The 22,807-nt window shown below is 40.7% G+C and overlaps 1 protein-coding gene across 2 annotated transcripts in view; it reads left to right on the forward strand.

The window, feature by feature from the left end:
- Positions 1-21,951, forward strand: part of PDGFRA (platelet derived growth factor receptor alpha) — a 34,597-nt gene extending 12,646 nt beyond the window's left edge. For both annotated transcript variants that reach the window (XM_084517123.1, XM_084517122.1), the window contains exons 5-23: positions 16-146; positions 1,626-1,797; positions 1,901-2,090; positions 2,617-2,732; positions 3,230-3,356; positions 4,101-4,294; positions 4,761-4,855; positions 4,963-5,095; positions 9,275-9,379; positions 9,842-9,952; positions 10,215-10,368; positions 11,710-11,876; positions 12,996-13,111; positions 13,665-13,787; positions 14,386-14,497; positions 16,466-16,565; positions 16,680-16,785; positions 17,492-17,727; positions 18,756-21,951. In XM_084517123.1, coding sequence (XP_084373249.1) covers positions 16-146; positions 1,626-1,797; positions 1,901-2,090; positions 2,617-2,732; positions 3,230-3,356; positions 4,101-4,294; positions 4,761-4,855; positions 4,963-5,095; positions 9,275-9,379; positions 9,842-9,952; positions 10,215-10,368; positions 11,710-11,876; positions 12,996-13,111; positions 13,665-13,787; positions 14,386-14,497; positions 16,466-16,565; positions 16,680-16,785; positions 17,492-17,727; positions 18,756-18,903 — 2,636 coding nt within the window. In that variant the 3' untranslated portion in view covers positions 18,904-21,951. The remainder of the gene's footprint in view (positions 1-15; positions 147-1,625; positions 1,798-1,900; positions 2,091-2,616; positions 2,733-3,229; positions 3,357-4,100; positions 4,295-4,760; positions 4,856-4,962; positions 5,096-9,274; positions 9,380-9,841; positions 9,953-10,214; positions 10,369-11,709; positions 11,877-12,995; positions 13,112-13,664; positions 13,788-14,385; positions 14,498-16,465; positions 16,566-16,679; positions 16,786-17,491; positions 17,728-18,755) is intronic.
- The last annotated feature ends 856 nt before the right edge of the window (positions 21,952-22,807 follow it).

Here is a 22,807-nt window from a genome sequence, read left to right on the forward strand (position 1 = left end):
TCTCTCTCTCTTTAGCTACTTCACAGCTGCCAGTTGAAATTGAAGCTCTTAAAACTGTCTACAAAACAGGCGAGACCATCGTAGTAACTTGTGTGGTCTTTGACAACGAGGTGGTTAATTTACAGTGGAATTATCCTGGGAAAGTGGTAAATCTCTCTCTCTTTTTCTCAGTCTGCATGTTTGTAGTTATTTGTTGGGGAAGAAGGTGGGGTTGTGAAATATTCATCTCTTCTCTGAATGAGGACAGCTGAGGAGAGAAAACAAAGTAATTTCTTTTACTTCTAAGGTATCACAAAAGAAAGTCAGTACCAAAAGTTAGACTTTGTTGTTAGTAAGTATGCAAAGCATGAGAGGAAGGTGAGGTGTGACTGGGAGTCCATGCACTGAGGGAGGAATGCTGCCTCTCAGGTCTTGTGCCAGTTCAAAAAAAGAAATGCTGTGGAAATAGAAAGATCTAGGAATGTGTTGGACATCTGCGCATAGTGCTCAGCATAGCTACTGCTGAGGGTATGAACCTCAAAGATGGCTCTCAAACCCTGGCTTCTTGGGTATAATAAAGGATGATGGAGAATGAGGTTCAGAGTCTTAGTTGTTCCTAGATGTGCAGGTGTAAATTAAAGTGACTCTTGCAGTCAGTATAATTATTCACTAATGAGAACATGAAATCAAAAAAAAAAAAGAACATATAAGAAAAAAAAAAGTTGTAAGAAAACCTTAAAACTTTCAGAGAACCTCAGAACTTTTCAAACCTGCATAACATCCTTCTGCAGTAAAAATAAAATAAAATAAAATAAAATAAAATAAAATAAAATAAAATAAAATAAAATAAAATAAAATAAAATAAAATCAGTGAAAATAAGTTAGCATCCTGACAAAACAGAATTTCAGAATATCCCATCTAAAATGCCTGGTAACTGAGGGCATGGAGTAGTTAAATGACTGCCCAATTGTGACCCCATATTGCAGCTTTTATTTAAGTAAATTAAGACCCCAAGAGAAAAAATGATTTGAGATTTTGTTCTATTTTCCATTTTATGCATTAAAGCCCCTGCTATATGCCATCTTTCCAAACTATCTCCAACGTATTTTTTATTCCAGCTTCTTATAACATGGTTGACCATTCTCACCATCCTTACTTTTGCAAGAGTCTTCTCCTTGCTGATAAATTATTCTTGTTTTAGAGCACACAGAACAAATCATGTAGTAACCGGTTACTTTTTCTTTGGTGGAGGGGATAAAAATTCACCCTATACTTCATGGGAACTAAACAAAGAAAATTCAAAATAAAACCCCAGAGGTTTTCTGTCTGAGGAGAAGGTAGTATAAGCAGTGAAATGCACTTTCAGACTGCTTACCCAAGTTTTGAATGACATTTTGTTTCAAGTGAACAAAATATGAGCTCTAAATCTCCTCACCCTTCTGTGACTGCCCCCAGAAGGATGTATTTTTATAGACACATCTTTTGTGCCTGTGGCTTGAAAATATATCCTTAACTGAATAAACAAGTCTTCTGCCATACAGGGTTTAGATGGTTACTCTCATTCCAGTGGCATCATAAATCCTCAACGGTCTACTTTCAGCTTAGTTACTTAAGTAAGGTTTTTTTTTCCTTCTCCAAACTACAGAAAGAAAAAGGTGTGATAAAACTTGATGATATCAAAGTCCCATCGCAGAAGCTGGTTTACACCTTGACCATTCCTGAGGCATCAGTGAAAGACACAGGGGATTATGAATGTACTGCTCGGCATGCAACCAAGGAGGTTAAGGAAAATAAGAAAGTAGTCATTACAGTTCATGGTATAGTCTGATTTCAGTGTCCAAAAATTATTAATGTGTTCAAAAACACTACTCTTGAAAAATGCTGCACAGCATTGTTCACGCATGGCTTTTTCATTTGCAGACAAAGGGTTCATTCATCTAGAGCCTCAGTTCAGCCCTTTGGAAGCTGTCAATCTACATGAAGTCAAAAATTTTGTCGTAGATGTACAGGCGTACCCAGCTCCAAAAATGTACTGGTTAAAGGATAATGTGACTCTGATTGAAAACCTTACTGAAATTGTTACTAGTTCAAGCAGAGTCCAGGAAACAAGGTAAAAATACTCTCATGAATCTTACTTTGCCATCTCCCTTAGAAACTTGAGAACTACTCCTGCTCTATCTACTTCAGTTTGTTGCTTCTTCTAAAGTAATGTTTAAAAAGCCTTTATTATCTACTCTAAAGGGTGATGCCTAGTCTGCCTTTTTTTGTTCCCTTGATAACATTAATATCTCCAAAACATACAAACCTTGGTTTCTGGGCACTAGCCCTCTTCAGTCCCTCCAGGAAATCTTCACTCCAATAATCTCTAGCTACTTCCAATAATATCAGAGTCTTTGTCAGAGCCATGCAGAATATAATAATGTCCACATGTTACTCAGTTGTATTTTGGTAGATATTTGTTGTTTGAAAAATGATTTTAGTGCAAAGGCATGCTAGACATGCCAAATGTCAGCACATTATAATCTCCATATACCGAGATTACATGTTGCATAGAAGCAAATTTTTTTTATGCCTCCTTTAAAAATACAAACAAAATACAAACAGAAAATTACAAACCACACCTCCCATTTCTGCAGGTTTCAAAGTATACTAAAATTGATCCGGGCCAAGGAAGAAGATAGTGGATATTATACTCTGGTTGCTGAAAATGAAGATGAGATTAAAAGATACACCTTCTCACTGCTAATACAAGGTAAGGAGTCCCAAAACCTAGCTTACCGCAACTGGTGACCCACAGCAAAGATTTGATCCACTTACACACAGGGTCAAAACTGAGCACTGGATTGCCTGGACTATTGAGATAAGAAAAGCATGAATTAGGGTGTCCAGAGGAGTGCGTGCATGCCGAGTCCTTGGAGCTCTTGTACACTGATCCTGGCTTTGACTTCTGCACTGGCATTGTGCCAGAAAGAAACTTTATCCTCCCTCCTAAGTTATTCCAGCTGACAGCAGGGACGATAGCTCATTTAGCATGACATGAGGACGTGGCATACCCGCTGCACTTCCTTTTCGTGGCTTTAGCCTAGGATCCCTTCTGCTCTTCAGGAGACAAGGAACTCCTGGCCAAGTCCTAGTCTCTAGCTGCCACTAAACTGTTGGCCAAATAATACCTGTCCTGCTTTATTTGAGATTTTAAGCTGTTTTCTAGACCTTGCTTAATATTTTAACAAACTCATGACTCCTTTCTAGTTCCAGCCTTGATCTTAGACCTTGTGGATGACCACCATGGCTCTGCAGGGGGACAGACAGTGAGGTGCTTGGCAGAGGGGACCCCACTTCCTGATGTGGAATGGCTGGTTTGCAAGGACATTAAAAAGTAAGAAGGGGTGCTTTGTGATCTAAAATATGTCTGTTTTTCTCGCTGACTAGCTTAACATTGCTAGTTACTATACCACACTTTCCTCATCAAGGCCCAGTAAGCTGTAAATCTGATTTATCTTTTCAGAGACATATTGCTTATATTTTGACAGGTTGTCCATATCTTTCCTAGTGATCATATCCTGTAGAATACGTGATGCCTTCAATTAGCTCTGATAAAATCTTTGTGTTCAATAAGTGTTGTTCCTCCCAGGCTGTTCCTGGGAGGTTGTACACCAGGCAGAAGGAGACCACACGTGGAAGGAGGCTAGGAGCACTGGGCACAGCCCAGCTGTGCTCTGCTCTCCTTGTGGTAAAGTCTCCTCCTGCCTCATGGGATGGTTGTCCTCTCAGCCCTGCCCCAAGAAGCCTTGTAAGCCATGAAGTATTCGGGGAGAAGTAGAGATCCATCCACTACTATAACTATGCATGATACTTTGCAGCACCAGGATCTATCTACACCGGACCTGCTGGGCTGCATTATCAGGCCTTCAAAGTTGCAGCAGTAATGAGGATCAGAAGGCCAATTATTCTGATGGAGGAAAGATGCAGGCTTTTCACTGAGGTGGTCTTAAGTACTTCTGGTCTTTAAAATGATCATTGCCAGAAGAAGATTATAGGGAAAGGTGATTCCTGTTGTGTTCACTCTTCTTTATCCACACCGACACCCAGCCCCCGTTTCCACTGTTATTCTTCTCTGCAGATGCAGCAATGACACTTCATGGACTCTTCTGACTAACAATATCTCCGATATACACATGGAAGCCCATCTGGATGAGAAGAACATGGTGGAAAGCCAGGTGACCTTCCAGAAAGTAGAGGAAACCCTGGCTGTGCGATGCGTGGCAAGAAATGACCTCGGTGCTGTTACTCGGGAACTGAAACTTGTGGCTCCCAGTGAGTTTGCTTTGTCCTTCTGAGAGATTACAGCAGCCAGTCTGAACTCTAACACACATCAGTTCAGTTTGGAAAAATGCTTAACAGATAAAAACATAAATGACTGCAAATAAAGATAAATGAAAATAGATTTTATTCACCCTGGGACATCTGAGGATGAGGCATTTTACAGGTCTTTATGGTGCATCTGTTTTTCACTTATTACATGGTTCCGCGATTCATTTAATCATTTTATTACCACTGGTTATGGGATGTTATTCCAGACAATCTTCACATTTGGTCTTGAAACAGGAAGGCAGTGTAGCTCTGGGCTTGGAAAGGCTTTACAGTCACCAGCCCCAGGGAGTGCTCCTGCCACATCTGCAGGACATGGGAACTGTGGCGGTGCGGGAGATGGTTGTCTTGTGCATGTGTCATGTTCCTCATGTCTCAGGAGGAAAATATGGTCTGTTTTGTTACTCCACAGCCTTGCGATCAGAACTGACGGTGGCTGCTGCAGTCCTAGTACTGCTAGTGATTGTGATAATTTCACTGATTGTTCTGGTCATCATCTGGAAACAGGTAACCTAGAAAGAAATATTTCACTTTGGACGCTAAGCCCTGCTGGGTTTTGATCTCAAGTCAGGCACAGGACTAATGATTGGTTTTGCCTTCAATATGTTCTGCAGAAGCCAAGGTATGAGATAAGATGGAGAGTCATTGAGTCTATCAGCCCCGATGGCCATGAATACATTTACGTGGACCCAATGCAACTGCCTTATGACTCCAGATGGGAGTTTCCTCGAGACGGGTTAGTGCTTGGTAAGTTTCCTCTATGGGGCTAACCCAGTCCTTCTCCTGGGAAAAGGACAATTAAGGACAACTTTAAGGTCTCTAATACCAGCATTTGTGATGTAATTCATGGCCATGAACTCCAGAATCTTTCTTTATCTGCTCTCTTTAATTCTCCTTCCACATCCTCTTCTCCTGCAGTGGTGTTAGCCTCAAGCAACTCATGTTAGTGTCTCCCACGCCTTCATTCCAGCTCTGCATCTTCTGTGTGCAATGCCCACCTCAATGTGGCTTAAGTGGTCCCCGCCAGCATTAAATTCCAGTTCCAACAGTCACTTCTGCTAAGGCATTCACAAGGAGCAAATCAGCAGTTTTAATTTGCAAGACATTTATATATTTATGTGGAGAGGCCAAGGGAAACCTGCAAGTAGTTATGTAGTTTTATTAAAATATTTTTCAAATTATTAATCCATGATGTGCATATATCATTGCTGAGTAACTGCATAACTTATTTTTGTGGCTACTGCCCTTCTTCCTTCCCCCTTTGCTTTCTTGCTGTGTTTTCCCTGCATTGGCATTCATACAGAATTCAGTTAGCAATTACTTCTTCAGGGCTGGCCCAATTTGTCATTTATATCAGTTGAAATTGTAGTGATTATAAACAACTTTAATATTCTGCCCAGGTACTGCTTTAAATGCACAAGGCATCCCTTTCTTGGATGTATCAGTGCACCAAGCTGTATACAAAAATTCAGAAGAAAACTGAAAGGTGTTTTGTTTTGTTTTGTTTTGTTTGATACTGTTCAAGGAATGCATTCCCCGGTGTAGTTCTTCTACCCCCACTGTGGGAAAAGAATTGATACTAATTCTTGAAAGAAGAGGCACAAAAAATTTCTGGTTCAGGAATGATATCCTTTAATTAAATTCATCTTGCTAATTGAAAACTAGGCGAGGGTGGATATTTAATGGAATTATTTTATAACAGCCCCGACTTTAATTATATGCCCAAATAGGATTTGTCAGATCTGAGTTAACAGACCACCACTGTGACTTTGTCTCCCTCTGACTCATGAGCGCCAGTCTACTTCAGTGCTTTCCTGTTTACAAGTACATTCACGACAGTCAGCGCTTTAAACACGGGTGCTACATGTCCTTTTAGCAAACAGGATTGCGCAAAGCATTCTTCTTGACACAGTTAACGTTTCCCTGCTGGCCGTTTTGCCATATTAAATGCTTCCTCTCCGGCTGACATGGACCGTTTTGTTCCTGGGCCTGATAATTCTGGTCTGTGTGTTTTCTCTTATTGAAGTGGGAGATGGCAGCAAAGGAATTGCACCTTTAGCTCAGGGAGGCTCTGAAAGAGGATGCAAAAACTTTTTGGCTCATTCAGATGAGCACTTCCCGCCCTAGCTGAGTAAGCCAGCTGGCATTCATTTTTTTTTCTCTCTCTCTCTCTCTTTTTTTTTTTTCTTTTTTTTTCCTGAGCTAGTAATGCCTGGAGTGCAGACCTATGTTAAATGCCAACTCTGAACGTTTGCTGGCTGGAGTTTCAATTGATAAATTTGGGTTACACTGCACATTTCCCTTTGTGATCCCCTCTCCACAGTATGGGTAGTGTTCTGTTTAAAGCAGCCAGCAGCCAGCACAAGACTAGGGGATGAGCAACAGAATGAGAAATTGGATAACACAGTGAGCTGCTTGTGCGCCAGTTTTCTCTTGGCACTGCTGAGAAGCTGTCCTTGCAGGACATCCTGAGATGGTAGAGGGCAGGGCCCTTAAAAGAGAGTGCTTTGAGTGCTGCTGGATCTCAGGATTTTGGGATGGCTGTAGAGGTTGCAGAGTTGCTCCCATTGCTTCCCCAAAGCCCACCCGTTTGACGCTGGGGAGTTAATAAATGGAATGCTGGTCTGACATGTAGAATCAGACCCATCCCCACTTGCAGCTTGCAAAAAACAAGTTAAGGCTCAAGTTTTTCAGCACTTAGGGATGTGGTACCTAGTTTCTTATGAGTCTAGAAGCTGGATATAGATTATAAAGCTTGTCCTTTGGCTTTTTGTATATGCCAAGAAAGTAATGGTTCAATTTGGGGTGAGATGATCCTTCCAGTCCAATTTCAGCCAAAGGGGAGCCCAGGGCTGTGTCTGGGACTTCACCTTTGTAGTCGTGTCCCCTAGAGCAGAACGTGGCACCTCTCCACTGGTCTCAGCAGATGAGCTCTGTGAGTGGGTGCAGAGGTTGAACTGAAGTTAGCTCTCACCCCCAAGTACTGTTCCTCCACCAGTCTGCGGAGCCTTGAGCTGCTGCTGTCTGCACAATTCCTCTGTTGCAGGGAAGTATTCCTGTTCCTTCAGTGGGCAGATCCCTGTCATGCCTTTATACTAAGAAAATAAATCCACGATATAATTTTGGGCTCCAGTGCAGGCCTTGGCATCCAGAAAGTGATGGAGCTGGTTGCATTACAGATGCTGCCAACTTGTAAGCAGTCAGATCCCACCTGGCTCCAAGTTCCAAGTGTAAGACACATGGGACGTATATGGAAAGGGGTGAAAAGGGGAAATAACAGCAATAGCTCCCTGCCGCTCCAGAAGCGCTCTCACTGACTCCACATGTGCTCAGGCTCAGCCGAGGTGCAGGGGAGGGAGATGTGTGTCTCGTGCTCAGTCGACAATATGGTCTGGGGAGGAATTGGCTTGTGAAGACAAGAAGATCAAGGAGCATCAGTGAGTGCCATCACTTTCTGAAGGGCTGCATCCTGCCATGTGGCTCCCAGACCTTTGGGCTGAAAAATTTCAGGGGCCAAATTTCAGACTCAGGTTGTTTGAATTAGTTTGAAATTTAGTGGGAAGCTTTCTCACATCCTGACTGGGAAAAATAACCTTTGGAGCACAGGAATTTTGAAAAGAAATTGGATAGTTTTTGTGTGCATGACAAACTACACTGTCATGATCTTGGAGAAGTTCTTCAGTGGTAACTCATGCTTTAACCATTTCTCCTGCTTGTTAATGATGTTGATATTTAATGTTATTTTTGGCCAAAAACTTTCTTCTAAAAGTGTGTATACAATAAAAGTGTGGGCTGTAGCCACAGGATAACAGAAACATATGGTATTGCATGCCAGATAACACCTTCAGAAGTGTAAAAGGCGGCAAGTTCAAACTGCAAGTGAACGTCAAAGACAAGATGCCATATATCTCCATAGTAAAAGCCACTACTTAGTCTGCCAGTGTTGGAAGTTAAAAAATAACATGAAATGAAACAGCAAGCTCACTGGGAATATTAAAATGTCCTGTCATCTGGAGTTCATATACGGGTTTGTTCACTGAATAAACGTTGCCTTAATGAGCTTGCTGTCCAATATGGAAGCTATGAAATATAGTATTTTGGATCATGTTTGTGCAGTTTATATTTCTCTAAAATCTTGCTCAATCTGTACACAATTCTTCTGCACACTATATCCATAACAGAAGACAGGATATGATAATCCAAAATTTTGGTCTAAAATGATTTGCGGGAAGAGTAAAGTGTGTATAAACATTAGCTGTTTCATTATAGCATTTGGAAATTTGCAATAAAATTTATTCAAACATGTGAAGCACACTTGTACATTAAACTTCAGAGGAGTTTCCCCTCATATGTGATCAACATGTATTTCAGTTTCTTTCAGATCACTGATGGCCCTGCATGTCTATTCCTAAATGTGCTGCTGATTCTCTTCAGCCTGTCTTGCTGCTAGATGTATTCAGCACTGATATAGCAGCCTGAAACTACAGCTAGAGAGTCCAGTTCAGATTTGAAGTAAAAAGCACAATTGTATTGTAGTCAGATACTGACTGAGGCAAGGAAGTCAGCTTAGACATTGGAAGTTCAATGTTTAGAAAGGGTAAAGTGAGGGTGGCAGGGCAGGTTAGGAGACAAGTTTGAATGAAATGAAATTCCTCAGAGTTCCTTTCCTACAAGTGCCCATGTACAGATGTGGTCCTGATGTTTGCTTGCTTGCTTTCATTTAGGAATTGTTCTTAATTACAACATTTCTTTAAAAATACTTTTGCCTTTTCTGCTTAACAAGGCTGATAATAATAATACCAGTGGTCTGGCTAAGTGAGTGTGCTCATTCCACATAAGAATCACAGCCCAAAGTGGAACGGCAGCAGGAAAAGAGGCTAATTGCTGTTTTGCTCTGGAATAAATAATTGTTTCCCTTGTGTTCAGGTCGAATCCTTGGTTCTGGTGCATTTGGAAAAGTGGTTGAAGGGACTGCATATGGATTGAGCCGTTCTCAACCGGTGATGAAAGTAGCTGTGAAAATGCTGAAACGTAAGTTATCACTGCTTCATTTCCCATGCTAGGCAGTGCATGTTCCTATGGGGTTATTTAAACGCTGCTTGTATATAAATAGTTCCTCCACATCTGAAGCTGCAAACCTACCTACAGTGTGGGTAGAGATGGTTTCGATAACTTGCCCAGGAACCAGGAGGAGCTTTCTTGTGTTGAAAAGAGCAGCTTGTAAAGTGCCTCTGTGCCACCCAGGCAATCCACTGTACCCCTGGAAAAGGGCAAACAGACTGGGTCAGCTCTTGAGATGGATCAAATGAATCCTTTATTAGTGATTTATGACTCTTCTCCAAGTCTTAAGGGATCTCCTTGTCAAGCAAAGTACACAGTCTTCTTCAAGACACCATGGGAGAAATGCCCTACTAAGGCAAGCAAAGAAAGATGGGTTGTTAGTGTGAAGAAGGTGACTGTTCTTGCTAAGGGGTTGGTGTGCTCTTTCAACAGCTACAGCTAGATCCAGTGAAAAACAGGCGCTCATGTCTGAACTGAAGATAATGACACATCTCGGGCCCCACCTGAATATTGTGAACCTGCTTGGAGCTTGTACAAAATCAGGTGAGTTTGGCTGACAGAGCAGAGGTTTTTCTGCTCTGTAAAAAAAATGCACCAATGTCAAGTAAAGGACTTTAACATAAAATATAAATAAATGAAAATTTTCATAAACCTACTTGTTATTTGGCAGAAGTTACATCATAACTTAGTAAATTGAAATGCCTTAACTCACAGTACTTTTTATGTTAAAATGGATTTTTTGCTGTCTTTGAAATCTTTCATTTTTGAAAGACCCCAAATGCATTAATTTGCCTTATTTCATCAGGTCCTATTTATATCATCACTGAATACTGCTTTTATGGTGATTTGGTGAACTATCTGCACAAGAACAGGGACAACTTCCTGAGCCGCCACCCAGAGAAGCCCAAGAAAGATTTGGATATCTTTGGGATGAATCCAGCTGATGAAAGCACAAGAAGGTAGGAAAAAGGGGGAGAAATGTATGACCTGCAACATAAGGGAATGTGATTACTAACCCTTATTCCTTTCCTCTTATTTCATGACTCAGTGTTCTCCCTAATTCTTCTCAATGGATTTTCATTTATCAGTTTTCATAGATCCGGGAAGGTTTCAGCACCTTTTCTTTGGCTTCCCTGACATGCATCCGAGATTCATATTTGCTGTGGGTTCTCCACAGACACCAGCAACTTAGAGCCTTCCATATACTCAAGGGAGAGCACAACGTACAGATTTTGCAAACCTTTTAAACAAGTTCTGCTGTGCCCAAGGTAGTGTGAGAGATATATGGATCTAGAGAAACAGCCAACATCCTTACAAGTCCCCAGCAGTCTCATACCTGCCTTGTTACAGCATTGTCTCTGGAGTATCGCAGTCAGTCTCCTGTCTCCTCAAGACCCATTCTCTCTTCCCTACCTGATCCTGAGGTCCCAAAGAACATCTCCATTAAGAAAGCATGGTCCAGTGTTCCTTCTTTCTCTATAGATGTTCTTTTGCCTCTACACATCCAAGTTTTTGAAGTAAAGCACCACTACTTGGTTTGTTTCCTTGTTTGTGGAATTTCCACTGTCTAAAACTCCTTCCCTTCAAACAACCTGGCAGAGTTTGCTCTCCAGGTATTATCCTTTACCTACCAAAGGCCCAGCTAGTCTCAATAATTTCCAATAGATTTTTCCAGACGACGGTGGAGGAAGCTTGTCATTGTACTTTCAACAATCAAGCAATGTCATAACATTAGCCAGGATTTAGAAGGTGTAGAAGATTTAGAAGGTGTAGAAGATTCCCTCAAAAAATCATGCAGGCAAATAGACCAACTGACTTGGTAGCCAAATGTAGCCAGAAACATTAATCTGAGCATGGGGTTGCTCAGCTGGATTGGATTTGATGCAAACTGAGTGAATTAACTACATCTATCCTTTGGAAATCCTTGAACTAAACAACTGAGGCAGTAATAGATGAATTCAGTGGGATTTTTGGAAGTTAGACAATATATGTTTGCATACCTGACTGTTGACAAAAGGATAAGTTTGAGGCACTTTTGTTTCACTACTGTAATCCATGGTAACGTGATAAGTAATATATGGTAATGCATGTGTGGCAATACATGGCTGTGTTGTAATACAGGATCCCTACATATTATCTATCAAGAAGTCAGCTCTTACACCCTTGTATTTCACAGCAATAAAGCTGTATGCCATAAGAACTGTCAGATGGATAGGATCTGGTGGGAAGACTGGGCAATACTAACTGTTACAACTGTATTATTATTATTATTATTATTATTATTATTATTTAAATTTCAGTTATGTGATTTTATCATTTGAAAACACTGGAGAATACATGGACATGAAACAAGCTGATACTACCCAGTACGTGCCAATGCTGGAAAGGAAGGAGGGGTCTAAATATTCTGATATTCAGAGATCTGTGTATGATCGACCAGCTTCGTATAAGAAGAAATCTTTGTCAGGTAATGTAGAATTGTTCCTTCTGAATGCACTGTTAAACAACTTTTGCATAAACGTGTCTTATTTTTGCCATTTATGATATGGACGTAAAGAACTCAGCTGTGTTCTGTAAGCATGTGAGTATCAGCTGTAAGCTAAAAGCTGGTGGTAAGACTGTCAGTGTTGGTGGCAGGAGCGCATGCTCCTGGGGCAGAAGGGTAGAGCTGCAAATTTCCTTCTGTGCTGAATTGCTGAGGGGACGTGTTCTGCAGCAGGGCTATAGACAGTCTTTGGAGGCAATGATTTCATTAGTCTGAAAGATTTTGAGCAATAGGAATGAACAATAATAATAGTAATTTATATCGCTCTGTTTCCACTTACATTTCACATTAGCTGACACTTACTGAATGCAGAACACTCCCAAATATTTTCCTGAATTATGTAATGAAGATAATGAATGCATCCCATTCCCTGTCCCTGTTCTCAGAAACTAAATATGCTTTGCTTTAAAAATAGGCACAGTCACTTCTGGCCCTAGGCCTTAGGAACTGAAGCATATCCAGTCCCAGATTTACCGGGCAGACTAATGCACTCATATTGTGCTCTCGGACAGTAGGGATAAATGAATCACTAAGTTTTGACTGTTTTTTTTTGCTGACATCTTTCATAAAAAAATAAATTTGTTGCCATAAAATTCCTGACCCATTTTGCTGGTATTGGATTTGTCCCAGTGAATACTTTCTGGAAAACATAACAGTGTTCAGCGACAGTAAATGGATAAGAAAGTACGTGCATACACAAAAACCTGACAGAGGTACCACCTCTAAATAAATATTTTTGAACCACACACTCAGTATTGCAAACAACTTGTATAACACTTTGTTGGGCCTTTTTAATTTCTCCCTTTTCTGCCATTCTGTGGTGGAAAAAATGCAGACAGGAGAAAAAACAAACCCTATATTTAACACAGTGCAGTGTGTGAGTGGCTGATGAAGATGTTAAAAGTGTTTAGTTATTATAAAAAGCCTTTGGTCATGGTACTCTGTTAAAGTCATCAGCTCAGAATCATGATAGGTAGGGGAAAATGAATGTTGCTTTCACACTCTACAGCACAAACATATTTTTTCTCTCTTTTTCAATAGAATCAGAAGTCAAAAACCTTCTTTCAGATGACAGTTCGGAGGGCCTCAGCCTACTGGATTTGCTGAGCTTCACCTACCAGGTCGCACGGGGAATGGAATTCTTGGCTTCTAAAAATGTAAGTAAATAAAACATGTAAGAAAGTGTCAAAATGTCTTCAGCTGTGAGTTTCAGTTTAGATTCTGAAAACATGACACAGTATAATATTCTTCTGGGGTTCTGGGCAGCTGTCTCACTCACCTGGAAATTGAGATCACCATGGTTAGAAAAATCAAAGCAGCATCTTCTTTCTCCTTTGTAGCCTGTGGCATTTGTGGAGTCAGAGTCCTGGAGAAGGTGGGGGACCTAGGTAGAGACTGGGTGGAGGGTCCGTCCAGCCACAGGCCAGCATGCTTAGAAGCACAGACATATCACTAGCACATGATGGGTGGAGGGGGAAACAGTGGCATCCTCCTCACTGCAGTAACCCCACTTCGAGCCCCTGCTGTCTCTGGGGACTCGTGCCTCCATGCCCCTGTTAGAGGGCAGGACTGGTGGCTGTACATTAGAAGATCTTGTAAAGACTGTGCCCAGAAAGCCAACAGAACTGGATGTTTTCAGAGGGCTCTGCAGGGGAAGTGGCCCTCCTGGAATTATCACGTCCTTCAACTACTTAGTTTCTCTCCATGCAGTGCGTACACCGTGACTTGGCAGCTCGTAATGTCCTTCTGGCTCAAGGAAAAATCGTGAAGATCTGTGACTTTGGGTTGGCTAGAGACATCATGCATGATTCCAACTACGTCTCCAAGGGCAGCGTATGTACTTCTTAATCTCCTGAACTCTGTTTTAATGGCAATGCGAAGTGTCAGCCTTAAATGTTGGTTAGCAGTGGTGGTTACACTAATTGACTGTTGCGATGAGCACTCCTGAGAACAATTTTTCTTCAGTTCATTAATTCACAGAATTTTCCTAAGTCTGCTTGAAAGCTGGAAAGCTCTTGGCCACACTTAGTGCTTCACAGGCTTAAATTTTAACTGGCAAGTTTTGTGACTGAGTAGATTAAGGAACTGTTACTGTGATATGTAAAGTAGTAATACATCAGTCAATGACATATCAAATCTAGATCATCAGTGCCACCCTATGCACTGTATCTCCAATCAGCCTAGTCATTTGCTAGTAACATGAATACAGTTACAGCTTAATCAGTTCTTTTGGGGAGCAAAGAGTAGCTCTAATTGCTTCTAATCCTAGCACCTCTGTGTGACATGGAATTAAAAATAAATACCAGCCATGTTAACACAAATTTTCTTAAAAACAATGAACTAATCCTGGCTATCAAACAACAACTGTAATGGGAAGTATTTCTTTAATAACTAACCTGTGTGCTTTGGGGTCTATTTCTTTTTGCTACAGACTTTTCTCCCAGTAAAATGGATGGCACCTGAAAGCATTTTTGACAATCTGTACACAACATTAAGTGATGTCTGGTCTTATGGCATTCTGCTGTGGGAAATATTTTCTCTTGGTATGTACTGTGAACACTTTCTTTCGTGCCATAATTAAGTTTTTTCAGTCCAAGCTGTTCCACATAAAACACTTCCAATTCTACAGTAGAAATATATGCATGAAATCAACTTTTAATTATTCTTCTATATGGGGTTTCAGGTCCCAGAATTAGGTGTGAAGTAAGAAGTCCTTTCTCTATTATTTTTTTTTTCAAGATACATTTTAACATTTTTTGCTAGAAAACTGAAAGCACTGACTGGAAAGCTTTTGTGGAAAAATATTGGTGTCTCCAGGCCAAGATGAAATTTCTGGCCAAAACACAGAGGAACAAGCTTTCCCCATGTGTCGGGGAGACTCGGCTGCATCCCAGCCGAGTGGCTGTTTTGAAGCAGTCTCTTCATATATGTTTCAAAAGATCCTGTCTTAGCCCCATTACTGAACAGAAACAAATGTCAATCTTCTGGGACACTGATTTCTCATTTCCAGGTCAGCACTGTTCACACAGTTGGTTTATGGCAGTGTAAAGTGGTTATGACAACATATAGCAGTTAGAGACAATGTACAGTTCCCAGCTGGGAACAGCCTGGCTCTTGACTCAGGCTGATTAATTAGCCTCCCGGGTGGGTGGCTGGCCTGCTTCAGCAAGTGTGCTTTTCCCAGATTTACTCAGAGCAGAATTAATCATGCCTGTATGGTATCTACTACTGCCCCATGGCAACCCCAAGCTTAATGCTATTTTCTAGAATAAGCTGTCATGTAGCTGCTTCTCAAAAGAAAGCAAACAAACACCACCAACAAAAAATAACAAAACAACACAGCAATTGCACCACTACTTATGGTATTAATTACTGTAATCTCTGGGCATTGTACTATCCATTCACCAGCATCCCTAGGAAACACAGAAGTGCCACTGTATAGATGGGGAACTGAGGCACATTTGTCTGTGCTTCATTGTCCTGCTTGTAAGGTAGGGTCTGAAGCCTAGTTTGAGGTAAAAACCTTGCTTTTGAAAGGGATGAGGTCTTTGGAGGAAATATTACAGCATGCATGCCTGCACCCAAGAAAGTTGTTCTTTCTTGGAAAGCAAAACACAGTCACAGGCAAGGGACTTGTCCAAAGTCACACAGAAAGCCAGCAGCAGAGCAGAGCAGTGACCTTAGGTCTGTCAAATGCAGGCTGATGACCCAATCTGGGTGTCATCCAGACTCTATGCCCAGTCAATACACTTTAGAAACACTGCAAAGGTATTTTTTTAAAGTGGTTCCCACTTCAAAATTTCCCAGCCAATGTTTCACATCAGACCATTTCAGAAAGAAATTGCAGCTGATGCAACACAATGTACTTCAGTTATTCTTTTTTTGTCTACTTCAGTTTACTTTCATTAATTTTAATGGCACGTCAGACCATGGCATTAACACTTTTTGGCCTGAGCAGCAAGTCAGTATTTAGAGAAAAGGTCAATGTTTCAGTTCTATAAGCAGGTTCCACTTTAGAGCCACTTAACATTGCAAGTAATGAATTAAAAAGCTTCAGTTCTATGCAATCACACCCTTGCAGAGAGGAAAGAATATTTTGCACATGTAGGCACACAAGCCTGCACACAGCTTCCAGGCTTGTTAACTATAATTTTTATTAACAGTTCTGATCTCACATCACAAAACATAAAATGATCAATAACTGGAATAGATATATTGGCCTCTGAGCAGTTCTTAAAAAGCCTTTAAAACCAAGCTGCTCTCACTCATCTAAACTCTTGTGTGTCCTCAGAACTCTCTAAAATTTAAAATACACCCTAGTGGAGTATTAACCAGACAAATGAATTGTGTGGTTTTCCCCAAGTCAGCGTCTTTATATAGTTCAGCAAACACCCGCTAATTGGTATTTGTGGATTTGTGAACATTTTTAATATCATAAGCTGCGATTTATTGCAAGGTTGCAAGTATTAGCACAATGTAGAATAGTATTGTTTCTTCTGTTTTATCTGCAGGTGGCACACCATATCCGGGCATGATGGTTGATTCTACTTTCTACAATAAGATAAAGAGTGGCTACCGAATGGCAAAACCAGATCATGCTACCAATGAAGTGTAAGTGTGTGTTTGGCTTTCCCATGCCTGGACAGACTGGACAGTTTTGGTTTCAGTTTTCACTTGATAACTCATTTTCCCTCCCAGTTAATTTGTTTTCCATCTTATCTGCAGGTATGAGATCATGGTGAAATGCTGGAACAGTGAACCAGAGAAAAGACCCTCTTTTTACCACTTGAGTGAAATCGTGGAGAGCTTGTTGCCTGGAGAATACAAAAAGGTTTGTTTTTTTTTTCTGCATACATTTTTAGAGGGAGTTGTGACTGTTGTTCAGCCATCAGAACCACTGGACTGACACATCCTAACCTGCACGAATTACATGAATCAGGCAGGGGCATTGCATGTCCTGGGGACGTGAAGCTGAGGTTACCAAAAGAAGCAATTCTACAGTTTTAGGTGGGAAGCAGAACTCTCTATTTCCAATGAAATCCTACTGACTCAAGGTTTTTAGTGGAGGATTTTTTTCACGTATTTTCACGGGATTTTCCAGGCAGTGAAAGTATTCCAGAAAAGGAATTACTTGGCTCATATGTACAATCTTACTCTCTCCCTCTTTGGACCCTGCCTCCATTCACCACCAGGTTTTCCTCTCAATCTCCTAACACCTCTGTAAAAGCTTTTCCTCCTCCATCATTTAGTGCTTCATTTCCTAATTTCATTTCCCAAACGTTCCCTCTCTCCCTACCCCTCTGTCACACCTACTTGACTGCTTTGTTCTGCCACACTCACTCCGGCATCTTCTAAAGCCAAATTGTCACTTCAAAATCCCAGTCACTTAAAGAGGCTGGGCTTCTCCATATGGTGTTGCAGGCTCAAAGTGCAAATAATGAATTAATGAATGGGTTAATGAATCACTGTTACCCAGCTGAAGAAAAGCAGTCTTAGTGAATAACATCTAATGAGGGGTTTGAAATGAATATTTTCAGAGCTATGAGAAGATTCACCTGGACTTCCTGAAAAGTGATCACCCAGCTGTCACACGCATGAGAGGGGACTGTGACAATGCTTACATCGGTGTCACCTACAAGAACGAAGACAAGTTAAAGGACAGGGAGAGTGGATTTGATGAGCAGAGGCTGAGTGCTGACAGCGGGTACATCATCCCCCTGCCTGATATTGACCCTGTTTCTGAAGATGAGCTTGGCAAGAGGAACCGGCACAGGTGGGTGTGATTTTCAGATCAGGTGGCCCATTGTCACCATTCTGGGTCCTCTTTGGTGATGTGCATTAATGCTTTTTAGCAACCTGTTCCATAAATAGTTTCATTGGCTCTGTTGGAGTTACTGACTAGGAAGGTCCCTTGTAACTATGGCAATATGACTAGCCACAATATCTTCAATGGGAAATACCTAATTTTGACGCTTTTGTGATTGCCAGGGACACAGGGTGCTCCTGTGTGTCACTGGGACTCTCTTGTTAGCTTGGCCAAGTCACAGCAGCTGTCTGAGTGCTCTGTGGGCACATTTTTGTCCTTACAACTCAATGTTTTGGAGCTGCCTTTCAGGTCTCAAGGGACTGGTTAGTTCTCTGTGAGACCAACTCCAAAATTCAGATTTTTTTTTTTTTTTTTTTTTACAATATTTTTTCATTGACAGCAGTCTGTCCAGGACCTTTTACTGCTTCCTAACCCATGTATACGAATGACTCCACTAAAGCACAGCATTGTCTAACCCCTACTGTGAATGGCAGTAACTTAATGCACCACTGCCTTTTCAGCAGCATTGCATACAGAATTAGCAACCTAGAAACTTATTTTTTAGACATTTTTGCACTGTTTTCAGTAACAGGGCAAATGAAGTCTCTAATAAGTGCCAATGAGATTAAGATTTATTAAGTCCATCGTTTATACTCTGTATTAATCTATTTATTATTATTATTATCTCATTCTCACTCAACCTCTCTAGATTTACCTAACTGTCCCAGCACCATCATAATGATATTTTCATAACGAGAGAGAAAGTGCTTGGAGGAGCATACTAACAACCTCCTCCATTGAATACCAAGGTGGTTCATTACTCTTGAGATATAAGGTGTGTCACAACCTAGGAAACAGGTGGTCAGAACCACCTAAGATTGTGTCATGCATCAGAAAGCACATGGGGAGGTAGTGTTCAATTCTGCTAGAAATTGGGGCACTTACCTGGCCACATTTGTTGCACGTTTTAACTCTGAGATGTTTGTCTCTTCCAGTTCCCAGACATCTGAAGAAAGTGCCATTGAAACTGGTTCCAGTAGCTCTACTTTTATCAAGAGAGAGGATGAAACCATTGAGGACATTGACATGATGGATGACATCGGGATTGACTCCTCAGACCTGGTAGAGGACAGCTTTCTGTAACCCCACGGACACCTTCTAGCTCTGCACATGGGGAAGCTTGCCGTGCTGTCTACAGACTTCTGCTCCACAGAGAAAACCACTTTATTGCAATGTCAAGGATGTGAAGAGAAGATGGATTTGTACAGAGAAATCCCAGTGATGGGCATGGGAATCAACCTGAGTGTGAATGAGAGAGACGTGTCGAAGATGGATTTTTTTAGTGTTGCTTCTTGCAGTACTTCATTAGCATCTCAGTGTTGTTTGCCATTCAAACTGATAGGAGGGAGAAAGAAAAGGCCACAAACAGACCAGTTTCGTGTTTCAAGGGCATTCCTATGACTTTGATGTATAGAATTTCCACTGCAGCAATACTTCACCATTGTAATTATGTAAATAACTGTCTACTCAAGGATCTTCTGAGGTGCACATTGAACACACTCCATGGATTTTAGAAGAGATTGCTCATGAATTTTGTGTACTTCCTCCCTCAATCTCAATGTCAGCTGCTGTTGAACTATCATGTGAATTGAAGAACATGCAAAAACCACTTTTGGACCAAAAGGGTCTGAAACCACAAAAAAACTGACCGGTACTAAAAAAACATGTTACTTTTAACCATTAATGCAAGGGGAATAATAATAATAATAATAATTAATAAAAAACAGTCTATAATAGGTGTTAGAAACCTAGCAAGTCTTTATTAACTATAGAAGATAGCTGTTTTCATGATAATACTACTACTGTTTTCAGTAACACTAAGTGTATATTTTATAATTCATTGTCCTTCAGTAAAAGCACAGTCTCAAGAAATTATATAAAGTGCCATAAAAAAAATCTGACCTGAAAAATTTTAAGAAATAATCCTTTTATCTGGCTGTGCAGAGTATGGTAATTGCTCTGATTAGCTAAAACTACTTTAATACGGAGAAAAATTTGGATCTTATAATACACTAAGATTTAGTTTTTTATCACGGACAGAGTAGCTTTTCTAATCAGATGTACTAGAAGCAGTTATTGTCCTGCAATTAAGTGAAGTTAATTTTTTTTTAAATTTAAATTTATGTCAGATTTCTAGGATGGAAATTATCGTAAACGACCAGCAACATCACATTGTTTAGTATTTAATTTGGACTCAAAAGAAATCTTACCCTGGGTTTAGCTGTGAAGAATCAATTTGATATTTGAACTGCTCAAGGAACAAAGACATCTCTCCCAGCCTCGAGCTTCAGATTAAATAAGCAGAAATAATTCTGCAACAAGTATCCTTGTCTTAGTTTTCAGGTTTAAACAAGAGCAGAAATCTCTGACTTATTATCTTTGCAGACTAATTACAAATGGTAATTGCTTCCAAGTGTGCTTTTTGGAAGAAGGTGCATGGAAATGAACCTGATCTCAGCCTCCAATAGTTATTTTTGACACCACTTATATGAACAAAGTATTATGATTACTGCTATCACTATACAATGTGTTATTGATATATGATGTTTTGGAAGACTTACATGTGAAAAAAGGTACATCACTGCAAAGGGCCCCATACTTTCTGGTGCTCAGCTTTCAAACTTAACCCTAATTCAGTGTGATGAGCACCTCGCAGGAGCGCTCAGCATCTGGCATTACACAATCAATGCAAACGTGGTGTAAGTTCATCCCTGTGTTGCAGTATTTTTCCTAGGAAGTATGAAGATGGACCAGCAGTAACTACAGCACATGCTACCTGGATCTGAACAACTCAAGTTTAACTTGAAATGGCTCTAAGGAAAGCTACACAACTCCCCTTGGCTTCACTAGTGAATGGTTGTGGATCAAATGAAAGCAAATTTAATATTGTCAGTGTTACAGGAAAATAATTCTGGATCTGGGTTTCAAAATGTCACCTGGCTGAGGCCACATACAAATGCTCTGCAAATGTGGAAACACAACCTGAAGCAAGGCACCTGCATTTCCAGCCGTGGTGATGGCTGACAATCAGAGTGAACCAAGAGCAATGGTGTATCTTCCATTTCCTGCAGTCAACAGATCAAGACCGAGCATCTTTCTGGGAGCTGTGCTTTAGCCAAACACGCCACTGAGCTCTGTATGGGGACAACTGTGAAATATAAAGACTCTTAATATAGCCAGGACACACAAGGTGATGTAAAGCCCCCCTCCAGCTATGAACTATGAATTGAGGAAACACAAATTGTCTATTGGATATCCCAGATATCTGAATGGCCACTTGAGACCACACAAGTGCCTTAATTTGCATGTGTAATCGTTACAACTACATGCTCAAATTAGGCAAGCAATTTCACCTGCATTTTTGCACATGGCCTAGTGATCTTCAGGGTTTGAAAATCAGGCCCAGCACGTTTTATTTACCAGTTACTGGAATACAAAGGACATTTTCAAGTAGTCTCCCCTTCCCCTCACTGGTTTCATTCCGTACCACACAACACATCTTGGGGCTAGACCCAAACGGTGGATGCGAACCAGAGCCAGCTCACTTTCCAATGCCTGGGAATGACAATTTTCCATTCTCTCATGAATATTGTGTACATTAATTTCATCTGTGGCAGAGGTCTAGCCAAACCCAGCTCACTTCAGAGTGGAATCAGATAAGCTGGCCTGGAAACTAGAATGAGAGGTGAAGGATGATTCCTTTAGTTTTACAACATTTTCAGTACTACCGACTTTTTCTTTTATGGCTTAATTTTTGAGAAGCCACTGGAAGAGATATTCCCAAACCTTTTTCTAGGGTAATTGTATAATGACAATCAGCGTTAGCCTATGAAACACAGCTTTTGATTTGGAATGGCCAACCAATTCCTTACAGTGTGGTCTTCAACTTGTACAAAAAGGTCCTATTTCATGATGAAGGACGTGAGATATGGTGATGTTATACATCAATATGTATATAAGTATTTTTATATAGACTTTTAGAATACTGCCAAAACATTTATGACAGCTATATCACTGCCTTTGTTTATATTTTTTTTTTACTGTGATATATTCCACAGGCACGTTAACTGTTGCACTTTGAATGTCCAAAAGTTATATTTTAGAATAATAAAAAAGGAAGTGTTTCCAAAATGGTGGCTGTTGTGAAATGTTTGAAAAAGGGCAAACTGGCCTGAGTGATGGTAGGCACAAAATGTATTACAAAATGCCCCTGTTGATATTTTGTCTTTGAAAAAAAAAATCCTGTAAATTAAGATCTCTATATTTCAATAAATGATATATAATTTAAGGATATGTGAGGGGTCTATATTCACTTATTGAAAGGTGGTTATAAGGAGTCAGTCTTTCTTTTTTTGTTTGTTTGTTTTTTCTTTTGTCTGCAGCTCTTGATGAATGTAGAGGATTAGATGATCCTGTTTTTACATGGCCATGGTTTCTCTTCCTCTAGCCATGGATGTACATATTTTTTTAAACCTGAGCAAATCTTCCTTACGAATCCAAACAAATTTTGCTCTGTGATGGTGAGCTACCACAGGAATTAATATAACTGAATAAGAATTTGGGAAGAATCACGTGATATCAGCTTGAAAACAGAATTAAACTCATCTGATGAGCTCCCTGCTCTGGAAACTGTCCCTGTTTGCCAGCAGGAGCTGGGAAAGGCTTGCAGTGGGGAAGCCCTGAGAAGGGGCACATTAGCAGCCTCCTGTCCAGGGAGCAGTCACTTCTGTTCAAACACTCTTTGAGGTGAACCCTCCATCTAATATCTCCTCCTTCACCAGTTCCTCACAAAGCAAAGCTCCTCCTCACATCAAGCAGGGTGCAGCAGCCTGAGCCCTTGCCTTAGGCTCAGCAGATTACTTCTTTTTTGCACTCTTGCCAAAGAGGATTCTTTATCCCACAGCACTGTGTGGACACACAACTGTTGTCACCACATCAGGGGATGGGGAGAGAGTCATGGCAGTGCTGTGACCTTACATCTTCTGTC

This window comes from Aythya ferina, assembly GCF_964211825.1.
Source record: "Aythya ferina genome assembly, chromosome: 4".
Classification (NCBI taxonomy): Eukaryota; Metazoa; Chordata; class Aves; order Anseriformes; family Anatidae; genus Aythya; species Aythya ferina.